At 35.7% G+C, this 19,329-nt stretch overlaps 1 protein-coding gene across 1 annotated transcript in view; it reads left to right on the top strand.

Moving 5' to 3' along the window:
- Positions 1 to 19,329, top strand: part of CACNA2D1 (calcium voltage-gated channel auxiliary subunit alpha2delta 1) — a 375,571-nt gene that overhangs the window by 160,109 nt on the left and 196,133 nt on the right. The window contains exon 4 of the mRNA XM_018068109.2: positions 12,224 to 12,283. Within this exon, the coding sequence (XP_017923598.2) occupies positions 12,224 to 12,283 (60 nt within the window). The remainder of the gene's footprint in view (positions 1 to 12,223; positions 12,284 to 19,329) is intronic.

Genomic DNA, 19,329 nt, shown 5'->3' with positions numbered 1-19,329 from the left:
ACACTTTACCACCTAAAAAAAACTTCAAACACCATGATACTGTAAAGAAGGCATCTGTCTGGACTATATGCCCTAGCACAAAATAATGATTTTTCAAACTATTTACATTGTAAATATTTGGGGGGTTTGTTTGTGTTTTTGTTTTATTTGGGGTTTTTGTTTGCTTGTTTTTGTTGTTTCTTTTTCTTTTCATTAGTATACTTTTTTACTTGAAGAAGCACTTGGAGGAAGATGTGTGTACTTTGCATACATATTTCAGAAAATAAGCATATGTTTTATGATGCATTTCTTACTTTATTATGTAAATAACATATAAAGGTGTTTTTTACAAACTCAGTGGAACGTATGTAGTGTAACTCAGTGCTACATTCTACAGCATACAGTACCTGTAAAACTTCAACACAGAGTGTGTAAGTAAATCTCCTTTCCACAGTATTTTTGTACTGCACAGTAGCCAGTGACTTCGTTTCCAGTTAAACTACTAATCAAAGCTGTGATCTTTCCAGCAACTGAGTGCTTACCTGATCAACTGCTTTAGTTTTTGTTGGATAACAACACACTTGATGGATTGAGATCCAGAGTAGCTTTTCATTTTAGTAGCTTCTCTTTGAATTGTAATTATAAAAAATTATGAGTTGGAAGAAGTTGCCACTTTCTTCTTTTTTGACTTTCTGGGCACTCTGGATGTTGGCTGCCAGCTTTTCCATGGAAAGCTTGTGTCAGAGCACCAGTGGCTTTGCTGGTGCAGCTCCCAGCTAATGCAGTATACACATCAAAATCTAGAGGTTGTTTTCACAGAAACATATGTCTTTTTCCTCAGCATTGAGTCACTTTCCAGCTCAGATAGTAGGGGTTCAACATTTCAGTGCTGCCAATGACCTAAATGGGTTACAAACTGTAAGACTTCTCAAATCATAATGTTTCATACGACAGGGAAGTGCCCAGAAGAATCTACCTTTCCACTTTCAAAATTCATGTTTGCCAGTATTCCTTAAGCATATAGCCCAAATACATTCCATGAAATCCTACAGGAACACTCTGCAGAGTTTAAAAAAATTCTAAACCTTTAACAATCTGCGAGTTTTTCAAGTTTCAGCTCAGGTCTCTTAATATAAGACTCAGATTGTTTTCTGAAAATCATCTCTGCTATCTGGTGTGCCAGTTTAACAGGACTGCAGAATAAACTCTTATCTGTGGGCAGGATCTATGAGTTTTTAAGTGCGACTTGGATCAACTGCAGTCAACTGCATCATACGGAGTGAGCTACATCAAATGTCCAGTTGGGCAAGATACCACCAGATTTTGCTTTAAGATATACTTGACATTCTCGACATGTGTGTTTAGTTTATCTTTTTTTTATAATTATGTCTTAGCTTTTTCTTATTTCTTTCTGCCATTCACAGTTTGATTCTGATGATGGTTTTCAGTAAGTAGCTCTAGCTGGAATAAAAGAAAACACGCTTTTTGGAGGGTGCTAAATTTGTTGATATGGTTCAATATATTACCTTTGTAGAATAGAAGCATACGAGACCAAAAAATAGAATAAAATAACACCAGATGTGAAAGTGACATGAGAAAGATGCTTAGGCAATTTTGAGATGGGATAATGCTTCTTGACTGTGTTCTTTGAGCTAGAAGGTGGCAATTAGATTTTCATACAAAGAAAAGTGTGAGACATCCTAATTAAACACCTTTTGGTGGAAGTCATCATACATAACCTAAACCACTTGTAGTAGTTCTCAAATGTGTTGCCTGTGAGGGTAACACTAAAAACATTCTTAATAGATTTTTTTTTCTTTTCCTGAAAATTGGAAGGAAATTATATTTTGGATGTCGATTCAAATATGTACAGTACTCACTAAGTCAATGAAATACATTTTTTAAGCATAGCTATAGGTCATGTACATAATCATAAAAAATGGTTGACAATAACTGAAAGGAAAATACGATGGCTTCACTCAGAGGATAAATCTTATGGACTTAGGTGTTACTAGCACCTAACACTAATGTTTTGTGTGACTTTGATCACATCATGTCATCTTTCCATTTCACTTTCCTTTATGTGAAATACTATTAACAATATTTACATCTAAGTGGATGTGGAAAGTTGTTAAATACTTCTGTAACCATGGTAATGCACATTAATTTTAAAGCTGTAGGTTTTAAGATGAAAAATGGTATTTTTTCACATGTAAGTCCATTTTAGAGATCTTATAGTGCAGAAATATGATTTTAATTGCATACCTTAATCAGGTTGGATTTTTTTTATAATCACAAGAGTGCCCAGAAATGGACTGTGCTGCCTGGAACAAAAAGGTGATAGATTGTCTAGTATATGACATATTTATGAAAAATGATGCTGAAGAGAAATAATAACCAAAACAATGTATGGAAAGGTAAAATATACCATTTTCAGCATTCTCACCTTACATTTTTGGCGACTTTTAATTATGAAGTGTTTTTTACATTACAGTCTGAATTTTCTGTTGGAGAATAAGAACATAGTAAATCCCATGTAAGCCTTTACAGAAAAAGAATTACTAAAGAAGGACATGAATTATTCTTAAAAACTTGACATGACTATGTTTGAAAGTTAAAACTTGAACCTCTCCAGTAAAGAGAGAGAGTGTAGGGAGTGCAACACTTCTTTTAAAAGATATTTGGGAAAGTTTAGAAGTAGCATGTTATTACGTTCTGTGTAATAAGAAAGAATGAAGGCGCTTTGGGTGTCCTGTTACGCCAGGTCAGAGCCAGGCGTAGGAGCAGTGATGTGTTTCCAGCATTGCTGTCGTGACTGACACAGGATCTCTGGGAAAACAAAAATCATTGTTACGGTTTGCCAGGAGAAGGTCATTTCCCTTTGTACTCAGTTTTCTGCAGGACTCACAGTTAAACACTTCTTATTTCTTTTGACTAGAATTACTTCCATTAGGGAAATGTTGCCTGAAAATAGCATGCAATATTAATGTGTCATTTGTTTCTGCTGTTGCCAACAGTAACATGTTTCCTTGGCTCTCACCCCCTGACTGCTGATGAGATCAAGTTGATTATTCAGCAGCTATAGCCCACCACCTGCTCTATTTTTTAACCTGATATGCAAAGCTGTTGAGACACTCATGCCTTGTTAAAGCTACATTTTGTAGTTTTAAACAAATATATGTGTGTGTGTATGTGTGCGTGTGTATTTAAGAAGTGGATTAATTTTTTAACAGACTTGTAATAAGTCAAATTCATGATTCCATTTTATTAATCTGAGAACTGAAGATGCTGATTTTTTTTTTAAGTTCGCATTTAGGTTCTACCAGTCAAGCTCTATATTTTATTATGAATAAAGTTGCATTGTTCATAGGCCCATTTCTGAAAAGTCTACTGCAGAGTTCAGTGCTATCTCAATCTTATTATAAATCATTAACTACATCAGACTTAATCATTATCACTTATGAATGTGTCTTAATGAAATAAAACATTTCAGTCCTGTTCTGCAGAGATGATAATTAGCTCTGTTCACTCTTGTTACTTCTGAAAATTCTGGGTTTTGCTCTTCTTTCTATAAATACCTATGTAACTCTGAGAGAGATTAATGCTTTTTCTGGTGATGTGGCCAAAAGAGATATTTGCCTATCTCTTCAGTAGAGATTTTAAATTGCCAGCTTTCTGAGCTTCTTTTGGGATTACAACAGCATTACATATAAATACCTTTTGTAGCACAGTGTGAGTAAATCCAGAACTCACTGTACTTCTCTGTGTGTAGTGTTTCCCATGTAGTTGAAATCCACTTCTGTGATTGTAGCAGAAGCTATAATTTTAAACCAAAAAAATGCAGCAAGAAGTATTTTGAATATACAATATTTATTAAATATTGTTATTGAGTTGCAATGAATGTAAATTGATGTAATTTGATATATATTGTTATTAAATTCATATATAACTATAGCATTCTTTGAAATTTTTTGTTCAGTTTGATTGTATGAGACAAAATGCAACTGCTGATGCACTATTTGATTAAAGATAACTTACTTCATGAGTGTTTTTCTTGCATAAGTGATGCCAACCTGTATCAATGTTTTCTTCTCCTTGTCCTTTGCAAGGAGGTATTTGCTTGAATTGTTCTTTTTCCCTACCTTTTTTTTTTTACTGGATGCTTACTGAGGAAATATTAAAGGAGTTCTAAAGCAAGATGAGCTACATATAAGTTATTATTTCTTTTTTTTAAGTAAGAGGAAAATTACCTCGTTGACATTTTAGAACACTTTTTTTGAAGGGAGTTATTTTGATATTACTAAAAATAAATTGATGTAGTTTTCTCCCTGAGTTGCTAGAAACTACCTGAAAGAAACTAGGGTAGCAAGGCATGCCTACTCAATATACATGTCATCTTCTAATCATGCCTGTGAAGTTAGTAGCTCAGCTGTGAAGCTTAAAAGAGTTTCCTAAGGCAGGCAGTGAGCTGGAACTGGTGGTGTTATGCAATTTGTGATTTGTCAGAGCAGTTGGCAATTTCAGTCTAATGGTTTCAGCCTGTGTCCTTCACTTTGAACCTTTTTAAAAATATAACACTAATGTGACTTGCATTTAAGGCATATGAATTATTAGAATGAAAATGTAATAAGCTCTAAGGGGTTTAAACCTCTGCAAATGAGAAGTATAAATTATGTGTTTAAAGAAGTGGTCTTTTGCTGTTTCTGTACAGCAATCTAGTAGGATTTCACTGCTACGTGACATCTGCAGACACATTTGACAGACTATTCCTTACTCTTCTAATAGTTTTTCTTCATGCCTTTATCTACAGTTCTTTCTATTGTACTCCCTTGTCTACCAAAACATTTTTGGCAATATCAAGCTATCATAATATTGCCCAGCTTCTCAAATCTCCTGAGTCCACACATCCTAGAAGTATACTCTGGCTTGGGAACTGAACAGCCTTCCTTCTTCCCTCCCTCTCTCCGTAAATATGGAAATGATGCTACTCTACCTTCTGATGAGAATTTCCTACATTCCTTGTTTCTGTTTAATAATAGTGGAACATAATTAATTTGTACACACATACTGCACCATATTAAGTTTTTAAGATATATTATGCAACTGATATTTCATACCTCATGTACTGGACTTGGTGGTTCAGTAACAAAAGACAATTTTTTGCACCCTCTGTTCTTCATTGTGGCTGTATTTGAACTGTTCTGTTCTCTGGTACTCAGAAAGGTGCCCTCCAGCAATGACTTTGCACCTGTGATTAAATTTACTGCTCACGTAAAGTTGCTTTTCATTTTAGGATTATGAACATTAGAGACCAAGCTGAGGTGAAACCTCAGCCTAAGTTTTCAGAAAGCTACAAACTGGTACTTGGCCCCCTGCAACTTCCACAGACTGTGCACTCACCTAAGTGCACATCCAGCTATACCACTTTTCCAGAAGTTTAAATGTGTGGGGTTTAGCTTATTTATTTAGTTATTTAGTTATTTATTCTCCACTGATCACTTTCAATGCTGTATATAGCTCCAGCTCTTCTGTGATTTGTTTTCAGGATCGAAACAAAGGCTGTTTGATAATAACTGTACATTTGACTACTACTGAAGAATCTTAGGTTCTTACTAAAACTTAACTGAGAATCCTAATACAGTATAAGATATTTGAAAGACACTTTCAACACTCTTTTAGAAGTACTGCCACTATGTCACTTTTGCCTTCTCTGTTCGTTAATTTGCTAGCATTAGCTAAATTCTTAAATCCACACAGTAAGAGAAAGGAAGAAATAGAACACTTTCTAGTTCATGTTGTAGAGAAGGGCTGTTTTTACGTAGTGGAGAAGTGTTACTGTGACAAATGTTCCTTTGGTTTTATCTTTCTTCACTTTTCCTATAAGATAGTTTTGTCAGACAGGTGATTGCACATGACATTTTAGATGTCAAAAGCATATGCGTGGTGTATTCATTTAGGGCCTCCCAATTTCAGTTTTCCCTGTTAAAATAAATATCATTAGTTATGTCAGGAAGCATTAACTTCACCTGCAATATTGTAATCTCAAGTACTCTAGGCCAGATCCAATTTCCCATTGATTTCTGATCTTATTTAGACCAGTGGCTTGATTTGCTTTGGAACTGGAAAACTACGAGAAGAGTAAAATTTCTCTGTAGAGAATCAACCTTATTTTTCCTTCTTTTGTCTAATTAAACAATAGGAATAAAGATTGTCTTGAATCATAATGTTTTTCATTATAGCTTGTAACAGATACAGAAATCCTTTAAAGCCCTGTCTTCTAAATATGTGAAAGGTGATAATAAATTTTTTCCATTAGGTTTCTTTTTAGCCAACATGACAGCCTTGTGTAGGATATGAGGTCATCTTTTTAGAAAAACTGATTAAGAAGGTCTGAAATAAAATTACTGTTCATATGAATAAAGCAGAAATGACTTGAAATGCATTAGACAAGCATACAAAATGGAAAGAAATTTTCTGCTTATTGTTTAATTGCAGTTGAGTTTCGTAGTCTACAGTTGAATTAGAAAAAAATAAAGCTAGCATTTTACGCTGTTTTTAATTGTTTGTAAAGTGGAAGAAAAAGCTTGAGGTGTGTTTTTGAGTTGCAGTCCAAGCTCTTTGAAAAGTTGTGCTAATTCCTGATTGTCTTAAATTATATATACACTTAGGCCAGTAATTTATATGAAAAGTGCTTTGGTAGGACATCTATGCTCACTTTTGGGCTGATGGCCTTCCAGTTTACAGTTATTTGTTGAAATGACACTCTCTTGAGACAAACTGGGTGATCTTTTTATACAATAGGGTAATTCATGGGCATTTGGATAATTCATTACCAAGAATTCCTATGAAAATATAGCACATGCCATGCACATAAAGACAGTAGAATCAAGGCAGAAGAGAACAGTTCTAATTTGGTTTAATATGGAAAGTAACAGCTTAATGAGATGAAAATGCAATCTTTTAGAATTTGTTGATCTGTTTTAAACCTATAGTGAAATAGGCTGTATCAGTCTTCCACTGGCACTTCAGACACCTTATCTGCGTCTTACAAAATCTCTTCCTCATCCTGTAATTCATATGCAATTCATAATCAACTATGGAAGAACAATATTTTTGTTTCAGATACATATATAAAAACTGTGTCTGAAACCACTTTTACACATACTCCTTATGGCTTTTATGCTGTTCATGCAAGAAAAGAATTTTATAATCAGTGTTTGAATTTCATTGTGTGTTCTACATTGTTCTGTTTAAGCTTGATATTGATATATTCTCCCTGGGTATTTATATTCTTAAAATGACCTAAAAAAATTGCATGGATTTGGTGTTTTAGAAAGCTTGTGAGGCTACTGATATCTAATAACTCTAAGCTTACACATTTTATAATAGCTTAATATATAAAGAAGTAGTTGAATATTATTTTCAAAGAAAATACTTAAAGGAGAGTGTGAAGCACAGAGAAAGAGATTTATTTCATTGTACTGAATATAATTGTAATTGGGCCATTTGCTGACAGAATCCTGTGCTGGCTAGAAGAGATAAAAATATTACATATACGCAAAAAATTGAAGGCTGGAAGATGAATAGGCCTTCTAGGGAGTTGATCTTTGCTGATCAGATAAAGATTCTTCAGGTGTCTCTCTTGCAGTCTGTGCTGCATCAAAGGCTGCCTTTCAGAGATGGTAAAGTGCACTTGGAAACGGGGGACAAGACCTTCTAAAATGGACAGTTTGGGATTGATGGCAGCTGGGCTTTGGGTCTTTATTTTTGCTGTTTTGCTTTTCTGTTATTTTTGTGTATGTAATCTTTTGTAATCCCTTTAAAAGTTAAAGAAAGGTTCATAGGCTGATGGAGTGAATAACAACACTTGCATCTTGTCTATGTTTCCAGTAGCTGCTTTCCTTTAAAGGTAACTGTTCTCTTTGAAAGATTTAGGGAAATCTAGTGGAAGGTAACAGGTAACTCTTGACTACTTTCAAAGTTTGATTTAAAATACTTTTTTGTGGGCAGTGACTATCTTTCAAGGGATATTTTTTTTTTATTGATGAGCTAAGTATTCTGAAAATTCCTGAAAATAATACACCCTGCACACTGTTTAGAAAATTAGAGAGCAGTTCTTATTAATAAAAAATTAAAAAAGGTAAAATTAAAAAAAAATAAAGAGATAGATGTAATTGTTTAATCTAGGAAAATTATTAAACAAACGCTTATTTAATCACAGTGTTTTCGATCACCTCGAATTTGACATCAGCTACTGTGTCAATCACACTGGCTAAATCTGGCATCAGCTCTTTTGATCCCTTACTTAGAAGCACCATGTCACAGCTGCCAGACATCCTACAAAGGCACATGAATAGCTGCTACAGCATTCTGTTAGCCTTTGCAGCCTTCTCTTCCTGGTCGCAATTTCTCAATTTATCTACTACTTCAGAGTAGATTCATTGCCATAGTCTGAGAATCTGTGTTCTCCAGCAGACTGTACAAAGTAGGGTTCTTTAAGCCAGAATGTTTCTGTTACATCTTGGTTTTGTTCCTTTTTCCCTTTTTGGTGTTGTTTTGGTTTTGATGCTCTGTATCCAAAAAGATGATGTTAAATAGAGCTTCGTTCAAGGCATGAAAACATCTCACAGCTTTCATCTTCACAGCACACAATACACAGGCACAGAGGAAGAAATGATTAAAAGCTAATATGCAGAAATATTGTTTCTCATGTTTGTTTTAAGCCATTCCTTCTTATTTTCTTACACTTAAAAATTTGAATTCCAGTATTTTAGTATTTGCTGGAGAAACCTGTAGGGACCTGCAGTGGGTCATGGTGTTAAAGAAGCTGTTGCCATATTAAACCCTCATTGTAACGAGAGGGAGAATGGGAAGTGCCAGGTGTCAGCTGGCTGTTGTGCAGCTTCTCTGTTGGTGTTCTCCAGAGACACTTCCATCAAAACAGGGAAGGCCAGACCTGATATTTGCATACCTCAGAAGGAAGCAGGCATGATTTCTTTGCGAGATGGGAAATTAATCCTCCCTTGTGTCACAATAAAGGGCACAGGTAACTTGAGTTTGCTTAACCATCTGGCTGTTTTTAACCCCGGAGTCTTGATGTCTTACTCTGACTTGTAACAAAGCTCTCTATGTGGAAGGGTGAATTCTCAGTTATTAGGCTCCATGTTGCTGTAGTAGCAATGTTCTCCCTGCACAGAAATGAAAAGCTTCTGAAAACACCTTAGCTTCATTATACATATCTGTATCTGTCTATATCTATTTAAATTTTATACTCTTATCTTTCCTAAAAATATATGGCATTGCACAGGATAGAGTGATATTGGGTTTTGTATATGCAGACTTCGTATCAGCAACACCTGTATCTCAAAACACTCATTTCTTGAAAATGAAATCCCTACCTGATCTGTGTACTTGTAGTAGCCTGCACATCAGTGTTGCTAAGGAGTGTTCTGCTGGAGACAAGCTTGGTAATCAGGTTACTGTAGTTGACTGATCTCTGAGTTGATTTTGTATGGTTTTTCCATATACAACTTACATGGCTGTAGAATCCCAGGATTATTCTGATGCAGTAATAGAAAGTGAAAATACAATATTTATCTAATAGCTGGAACAAAAAAAAATAAATTGATTGTTAGTCAATAGAGCAAAATGCAGTAATGCAAATGCAATAGAGCAAATGCATTAAGCTGTGATGAAGAAATCAAAAAGGTATCTCATCCTCTTGCTGGAGCCTGGGTGCATAGGCTTGTGGTAATGTATACTTCCAGTAGGGTGTTGGCTTTGGCTTTCTAGGAGTCAAGGAGCAGCTGCTTTCTCATGGGTTATTATTTTTTCTAAACTGGTTGCTTGTACTTTTGTATGCGCTTGAGTACCTTTAATAGAGCTCTGTACACATACCCAAATGACAGCTGCTCATTTTGGGAGCTATTTTAAGGTATAAAGGGTGTAGATCTTGCATGTAGTGTTATTTTAAAAGGTTGCTTAGGCAGTTAGGATGGGTTCTAACTTAAACTTGACTGGAAAATTCTTAAGGTGAATAAGAATACAATATCTCTTTTGTGAGAAATATTTTCTTTCCACATTTGAGACGACAAAAAACATCCCAAAACAACTTCTTTTTTTTTTAAAATTTGCTTTAAGCATTTTCATTTGATAGTGCAGATATGCTGAGGAATCTACCAACAGAACTTAGGAATTTCAAGCTTGGCAACATTTTTTCCATGCAAAATTCCTAGTAATATTAATGGTCAGTATATATTTTTCTTCATAATTGATCTATTAGTTAGTGCATTTGGGTTCTCTGCTGTCATTTGTGATTATCTAGGTACCTTAAGGCAATGAAGAGGAGTGTGAGGGAAATCTGAGGGCAGGGTTAACTGCAGCTATTTACACTTGCAGTAAGTGTTATATCTTGCTTAGCTGCAGTCTGGTGAAATATGACTTAATCAACTTGAACTCATCAGAGGATATACAAATTTAGATGCAGAACTGGCTAGATTAAGTGAAGAAATTAGAAGGAAAAAGTTATTCTAATGTATTACAAAAAACCTGAAAATACCGTAGATGCTTATGCAGTGCAAAAGTTGCTTTTTCCCACTGTAATGCATGAAGTTAGGGGTTTTTTTTCATTAATGTGGTACTTGGTTCCTGTGGAGGGACTTCCAGAGGGCAATGCCTGTAAAATGCTCATACCTTTCTGTTAGCTAAGAATCATTTGAATTGACAATAAAACAATTGATTGGGGACACATTTTGTGGGAGCACAGGGGTTTGTTGAGGTTTTTCTGTTTTTATACAAAGATTACAAACCTGAAAAAAGGAAAAGACCGTAACTTCTGCTTTCTGAAATGTATCATCCTGGTAGTTGTTAGAGTGGGGAAAAGGACTGCCCTCAGGGGATCAGGTAATACAGCAGTTGCTGTCTGGGATGGGTCTGAGGTGAGGTTCTGACCTTTCCATCTCTGTGGTTCTGGCTTATATGAACTTTCTGGTCATATTCCTTTTGGTTGCTAGCAAGAACTGACAAGGTGACTCAACTGAAAATGTGACTTACACCACGAGTTCATTTTGTGCAGGAGTTGGTCTGAATATTAGAAGGATCATCAAACTTACTGTGCACATATTTTTACACAGTAAAGAGGTTGCATCCCTACTTATCTGGTGGATATACTCAGTCTATGTCTGTTACAAAGGGACCATGACTCCCTAAAAAAAAAATTTTTGTTTTTTTTATTGGGGGGGCTGTAAAATAATTTAGTTATAAAAGTGAGTCACTCAACAGTTAGAACATGGCTGATTCCACATGAACTACATTCACATCAGGTAGTTCCTTCTTCAGAGTGAGCTGGCTTGCTTTCGGGATCGGTGCTTGCCTCCAGGGCTGTTGGCATGGGGAACGCTGTATGCAGCTCAGCTGGAGAACACACATTACCTTGGCAACTTCTATATGCAAAATTATAGTAAACTTCTCATGACCATGTCCAAAAAACTTTTTTTTTTCAAAGACTTCAGATGTTGTATAAGGAGGAACATGTCATCCAACCCAATGGTTGTGTCTGTACAAGAGATTGATTTGAAAAAGCATCATATATTTATTCTTGTGCACTGTGCTTTGCTTCCTGTGGGGTTTAAGTGGACAGACTGGATTTCATTCAAATTAATGTAAATTGGAAAAATCCCCTCTGGGAGCATGCCTGTTATTCTCCAGCTGCTAATTCAATCCATAAGACCGGACTCCAGCTAGTCCAAATTACTGAGTTTTTATGGGTCCCTAATAATCACTGGGCTGTCAGTAGTTTCTATAATTGAAGCTAAATGATATAATGGAGAAATAAATGCCCATAATGCAGTGTTTTAAGATTCTAATAAGTACCTGTCATTGGATGGTAGATTAAATTAATATATATGAGGCAAGGTGGTGTGTGTAAGGAGAAAGTATTTCCAGCTGATATCAGTGGATTTTGAACTTAACTAGAACTTCTTAAATGATATTGGAGTGGGTCTTAAGTTTTATAACGCATGATTATAGTACTTCAATAAGCAAATAATACAGAAAATAACATTTTTGAAGTAAGGTGGTGCACCTTTTCGAAATACACACCATTTTCAAGTAAGTGCAAAAAAGCGTAGATATTTATAATTTATATAGAGAAAACACGTATAGGAAAAAATTAAAAAAGAAAGACTTTGCTATGTGAAGAATCAGCAAAGACTAAAATTTATGCCTTCTTTCTCTTCATCTTCAGCGTCTTGCTAAAGAAGCAGAGAAGTACCAAGCATCACATCAGTGGAGGGACGAGTTTGGGGTAAGTTTCAGTTTCTCTCCTTCTAAACTTAATGGATCTTTCATCTTTGAAATGTTAACTATATTCTTACAAATATGTTGTTTGTATATCCGCTATATAATGGACATTTTATTTAATTCTGCAAACAGAGTCTCAGTCAGGGTAACTAGAGAGTAAAGTGAACTTTTCCCTCCAGAAGCTCATAGGGAGCTTCACAAACCCAGGGATGTAGCTCGAAGTTGTACACAAGGCATCTGTTTGTTTTGACACACAAGGAATGATTACAGAGAAGAAATCTGAGTGATGGTTGCTATCAGTTAAAAGTGTGCTGCTCTAAGCACTGAAACAGAATCGTAGAAAAGATTTTTACTAATTGTCTTTTGCTTATGTGGAGGCGAAAAAAAAGCAGGAAGAAGTTTAATACAAGAGGGTTTGGTTATCTACTAGACTTGGGAGTCATAGACTATTTTTTAGAATCCCTTTCTTTACTTTAATAACCATCTCTTCAATATTCTAGTATAGCTGAAAGAGCTCCTAACCTGGTCAAACAATAAATTATCTTCTTTAGTCATTTCAGACTTTAATGAAAAACAAGTGACATGAGTGTAAAATATACATTTATTTTTTATTACCAATCAAACCAAATTAATATTGTGCTGCATGATTATAAGCCTCTTAATTTTAGGCTATGGTTCCCTGCTAAGTGTCAGTTATTTACTATGCCTTTATTACCTGTTCCTTTGGAAAAAAAAAAGCAGATAGTGCTTTTACATGATGTTGCTACAAACCTAGACTCTGTTTGCACATCCACTAGAATCATAGTGGCACACAGTTAAATGCACAATTGGTTTTTATAATGTTGTCATGGTTTAACCCCAGCTGGCAAGTAAGGACTGCACAGCCTCTTGCTCGCTCCCACCACATCTGGATGGAGGTGAGAATTGGAAGAGTAAAAATGAGAAAATTCGCGGGTTGACATAAAGACAGTTTAATAAGTAAAGAAAAAGCTATGTACAGAAGCCAAGCAAAACAAGGAATTCCATCACCACTTCCCATGGGTAGGCAGGTGTTCAGCCATCCTCAGGAAAGCAGGGCCTGTTTGCACTTAATGGTGACTTGTGAAGACAAACATCACTCTAAATGTCCTCCCCCCCCTCGCCCCACCCATTTCTTCTTTCCCCAGCTTTATATGCTGAGCATGAGGCCGTATGATATGGAATATCTCTTGGGTCAGTCGGGGTCAGCTGTGCACCCCCAGCCTCCTCACTGGTGGGGCAGTGTGAGATGAAGAAAAGGCCTTGACTGTGCAAAAGGCTCAACAATAATAAATAAAAAAAAAAATCCTCAAATTATGAACACTGTTTCCAGCAAGAAAATAAATTCTACCCCAGACAAAAGCAACACAAATTTCTATTCTGATCCAGTGTTACTCAGGCACTTGGAGATCTGAAAACAGATAAAGCCCCCTTAAGATCAGGACATACAATTCAGATAGGAGTGACTGGCTTTAGGAGTATAGAGAGGGTCTGGACACAGCCTGAATGCTTTTGAGTGTGTTCTCTGCACAGGCACAGCTTCTAATACATGTAAACCACAGAAAGCATATTCCATAGAGATGTTATAATGAGAATGCTACAGTGACCTTTTCTGCTAATCTCTCGCTCTTGTGAATAGAAAACAAAACCTGCAGGTTTGATGGGCTCAGCACAGAACTGTGTGAATACAGTCAGAATCTCTTTCTAGTCATTTTGCTTCTATGGTGCATTCTGGCATCCTGTCAACAACAATGGCTCAGATTTTGGATTTCTTTTTAACCTTTCCTTGCAGCGGAAGTCAGTAATACCAGAGAGGCTTCAGATTTTATCAGCATTCATTGCCAAGGAGACGTCTCAAAATTATTTTGAAATGTTATTTTATATTAATGTTGTGGCTCAGGCAAACATTACGATCAGTATTGAAAAAACAAATGTGGTTGGATTTATAATAAAGTAACTGCAAACCTAGCTTGTACTTTACTGTTTTGAATTTGGATGAGAACCGTGTGCACCATATAATAACCTTGACATTAGGTTATGCAATTAAATTTCAAATAAATGTATTAAGCCTCTTATAATTTAATTTGTTCCATTTTTGCCAGAAGTAATCTTTCTTCTCTTCTGGCCTACTTTTTAGAAAATGCCTGCTCAAATTAGTTTGCACACAGATCTTTCTGATAAACTTAATTTTCACTGGAAGATTCATTCTCCTAATGGCTGTGATGGAAAATAGAAGATAGACTGTAGAACTTTCTGCGGTTGAGGGTTCTTAAAGTACTTCTGATAGCATTATGAATGGTCTACATCATGCAGTATGAGGTTCATTTCTCATCCAGGACTTTGTTTTGGGTGATGAAAGCCCTTCCAGCAGCGTTGCACATGAGTCGCTGTAGAAAGAAACTCATGGGACAAACTATTTCTGTTTCTAATGAGCTTGTGATCAGCAATGTCCTTGACACTCAAATTGCAGCCAAATAATAGCCTATGGAGTTTTTAGGAGAAAATTTCACAAACATTCCTCCTGGTGAAGTACTTATGAGCTGGTTTGAGTGGAACATATTCAAAGAAGGAAGGGCAAAGATGGCTGACCATAAGACCAAGGTCTATACAGAGCTGCAAGGAATGTGTCAATTAAAAGACTGCCAGAGTACCTGTACTAACATCTTATTCTAAATATGAGTGTTTATTGCACGGTTCACAGCAAAAGAAGCACGTAGGCATTAAAGAATTTATTTTCAGGTTAATGTATAATAAAAATTCAGCATCCTCGGATACAGTCTTTTGAAATTAACTAGTAGTGGAAAAAACCTTTGAAGATCCAGATTTGGTCCCACAACCTCTTTTTTGCTATTTCAGCTAATAATTTAATGTAAAGATTGTCCAGTCTGTGCAAAGGAGAAAATATACTTGTCCTTTAGAAAAATAGTTAAGACTAAACTATTGAAAAAAATATAAATCCACATCTATTAAAATGTGGCAGCACCCCAGTAAAATCCTTCTTATATCTCCAATTTTACTTGAAAGTACATTTTCTTCCAACATTTTTATTACTATAATATATTATATTCCAACTACTTCAAGAAGACCAAGCAATGAAAAAGAAAAGTGAAAATTTAAATTTTGTCATTTTGATAAATCATAGAATTAAAGAATGGTTTGGGTTGGAAGTGACCTTAAAGTTCATCGAGTTCTGATCCCCCTGTCATGGGTAGGGACACCTTCCACTAGACCAGGTTGCTCAAAGCTCCGTCGAACCTGGCCTTGAACACTTCCAGGAATGGGAGATCCACAACTTCTCTGGGCAACATGTGTCGGTGCCTCACCACCTTCACAGGAAAGAATTTCATCCTAATAGCTAATCTAAATCTACCTTCTTTCAGTTTCATAGAATCCTAGTTTATGCTGAGTTGGAATATTGAATTGTGATATGTTGTTTCCTGATTAAGAACGAAGTTGGTTAAAACATCTGAACTGCAGTTTGCATCTATGGCCCTAAAATAATACTTACCTGTTAGAAAGCTATTAGGTCTTTAGAGAACATTTGTGAAGTTTATGAAGGTAAATCAAGAGTGCTTAGCTTCAGACATAAGAAATGCTATTCTCTGTTTCCTATTCCGTTGGTGTTGCCCAATTCCCTGCTGCATGTACATCTGGGGGAATTAAGCCTACTTGAATGTTTTTAGATTAAAGCAGTTGAAACTCAGAGGTACAAACCAATATATCTAAATGAATCAGCCTTGTCATTTTGAAATTTCATGTACACTACAGAGTGAAAGAGGGGGTGGGTTTGACACTTGTGATGGTCCAGTTATTTTTCTGGCATAAAGATGCATGAAAAAATTGTACATGGACTGGAAGAAGGAAGGGAGAATTCTGTATGAAGTAATTGCTGTTATTCCCCAAATGGGTCTTCTACAATTACATTTGATACCACATTTGATTGCCTTACAATGGTTGGTTAACTAAAGCAATTTTGTTTCCATTTGGGTTGCAATATTAATTGTACTTACACATGTATAAACATTAGGGGTATCTCATTGGTATTTTAACAAGGGAAGTCTATGTGCGTGGCCTATTAACATCCATGTATTTATATGAAGACCAAAACTCAGACTTTTAAGAATTAATTATCACATAAAAATGCCACACAAAAAAATTCTTTCAATATGCCTTATCTTTAAACCAGTACTGTCATTTTATATTCTTCTGTGTAAATGATGATTATCTGTGTCCTGGTATTTCTGAGACGACATTTGTTCTGATGGTAATATGCAGGCTGGTGTTTATGTACCAACCAGGCTTAAAAGTAATGACAAAAAGTCATGGGAATATGACTTTGGAACTACGATTTTTTTTCTAGTAGAGATGTTGGCTGTGTAAAACTGTAGTGAAAAGTTACTCAGCAAAGAAATGGAAGATGAAAAGAATAACTGAGATAAAACAAGTCTATCACAAGAATTGATCCAAACAGTGACCTACAAGAGCAGAGCAGTAGTGGGAATCTCTGTTGTATCTTGCAGATTGGAGATTTTCAGGACTGTCTGTAATTTATTGTGGATGCTACAACAATGCTAAAACATTGCATCTTAAAAGCCTCAACTGGAAAACAAACAAACCACCCAACAAACTTTCAACTTTAACACTGTTTCACTGTAAAGAGGCAATTTACTAAACATGTTTTGTCTTTTGAAAGAGGAAAAAACTCTGTGAAGGAAACAAGCTAGAATCCTTTTTCTCTCAGCTCATCAGAGGGAGGATACAGCTCTGTCATGGATTGTACCTCTGACATTCCTCTTGTGTGCAAAGAGCATCTGTGAGAAATGATACTGTTTAGATTTGGCACCAGGCATGAGGTACAGGGAACTGGTCCCCACAGGCACAGAGCAGATGTGGGATCCTTTCCTAGTAAGTCATATATACTTTATAATTTTGTGGAAGTTTTAATAACACTAAACACAGGCAAAATGTCAAAGCTGTCTGTATCTTCACACAATGCTCTGATCCAAAATTCAATGAAATAAATCTTCCAATGATTTTGATTAATTTTGGATAATGCCTCACACTTTTAAGGCCTCTGTGACTCTAAAAAAAATTATACCAGTGATTGATTTAAATTGACAGATTTAAATGGTCAAGGTTTTAGGGAGGATAATATTTTATTCTCTGAAGGGCTGTGTGCCACCTTCTCATCTATGACGTATAGTTTTCATTTGTGTATAATTTAAATTGAATGTACCAGTCTCACTGAAAGGAATGAGATAACATTTTTTCTGTCGGTGATCGTTTGCAATTGGGCATCTTTCTACTCAGGGGATGGAGCTATGTATGTGCACTGGGAGAAGTAGGTGCAGAGGAAGTAAAAATAAAGCATATTTACCAAAATTAAAGGGTTGTTCTGGTGTCTATTTGATGTTTATCAAATCACTTATACCTTTTGACTCATGAAAGTTCACTGGGAGTATTGCAGGAACAAACATTTCTTCACTATTTTCAATAGTGTTTATCAAAGAGAGGCAGGACATACAGTAGTTGCAGCCTTCAAAGCACACTCAGCTCAGCTTCCTAGGATCTCCATCATTAGTGAGGAGAGTTTCACCTTAATGTAGAAATCTGCTGTGAACATGCTCATGCTGAAGTCTGTTTGGAGATGTTAAGCCTTACCAGATTGGTGCAGAATTTGTCTGGCATTCCCTCCTGGGAACAGGATCCCACTGTTCAGTTGTCTGTCCCCAGCATCCTGCCCCTGATGTTTGGATTCTTGTTTCACAAAGTATCAGTGTGTCTTCTGGCTTACAGATATCTAGGAGGTGCTGGTTAGATATAAGAAAAATGTTTTAAAGGCAATTAAAAAAAAATCCATGTAATTAGAAAACTTTTTAAGACTACTACTGCTTGCTACCTCGCCTGGACTTTTATAACTTCTTAGACTCTCTCAGGTGAGTCTGTCAGTCTAGAAGTCATTGATTTCCTCTAAAATAAGGATTGCCATAGGACATCTCTTCCATGCTTTTGTTCTGTACTATATCTGATATGATCCTGTATAAGAATTACACTAGTATGAGTGATAGTGTAATTTGAACACATTTCTAATCATATTTGCAATCCTTCATTTATTTTTTTGCACACTTTAGGAATTTTGAGATTATAAGCAGGGATTTTAAATGTGTAGCCATAGAGGAGCTAGCTTTCCTGCAATATCTTTTGGTCTTTAGATATTGATTATTTACCATCTCTTAATATACTTACCTTGAGTACAGGAGTGTAACTTAATAGTATAAATCATTGCAAGGATCTCATGTGTTCAGTGAAATGCTTCACTGATTGGAAACTTGCCAAAAAAGCTTTTAGAGTAAAGTGAAGAAACACCTTCAATCACGGTTGAGGCTTTCAAGCATTCCATTTTATCTGAAAAATCAAATACACTAAAGACATCTAATACGGTTTTTACTTATTGACCAGACAACTAATTTAAAATATGTACAGGTTCTGAAAAAGAAGCGGAGGAAAGGACCTGGTTAAGAAGAAAAGAAAGAAAGGTGTGATTTCTCATTATTAAGCCACCATACATATGCATTATCACCTTCGTTTTGACTGAGGCTTTAATGGGTTTTCAGAAAAAACATCTTATTAAAAGCAAGATATACTATTGCACTCAGTTTATTAACACCCTCTAGGTTCTTAAGTCTACAATAGAGGAGTACAATATGCTAAGAAAAGCTTTCTACAGGTTGCTATTGTGCACATTTTTTATGAGTTCATTTAATTTGTGGCACAGATGAAGCTGACTAGTTTTGTATTTTACCTTTCACCCTCAAGTTCAGTCGCTCATGTAAATATGATATAATTAATACGTAGCACTGCTGTACTACCTTTGATGAATCAGTAAAATCAACTAGAAATGGACTTCAGGGATGCTGTTTATTTTGTCTGTAAGCTTCTCTGTCAAATATTTTCAGTTCAAAACTAAAAATATCTTTCTCTATGATTTGTCCTTGCCAGTATAACTAGGATCTAACTAGTTTCCTCTGTTTC

The sequence above is a fragment of the Manacus vitellinus genome, unplaced genomic scaffold, assembly GCF_001715985.3.
Source record: "Manacus vitellinus isolate BGI_N305 unplaced genomic scaffold, ASM171598v3 scaffold_13_pilon, whole genome shotgun sequence".
Lineage (NCBI taxonomy): Eukaryota > Metazoa > Chordata > Aves > Passeriformes > Pipridae > Manacus > Manacus vitellinus.
This window is presented reverse-complemented; position numbering and strand designations above follow the sequence as displayed.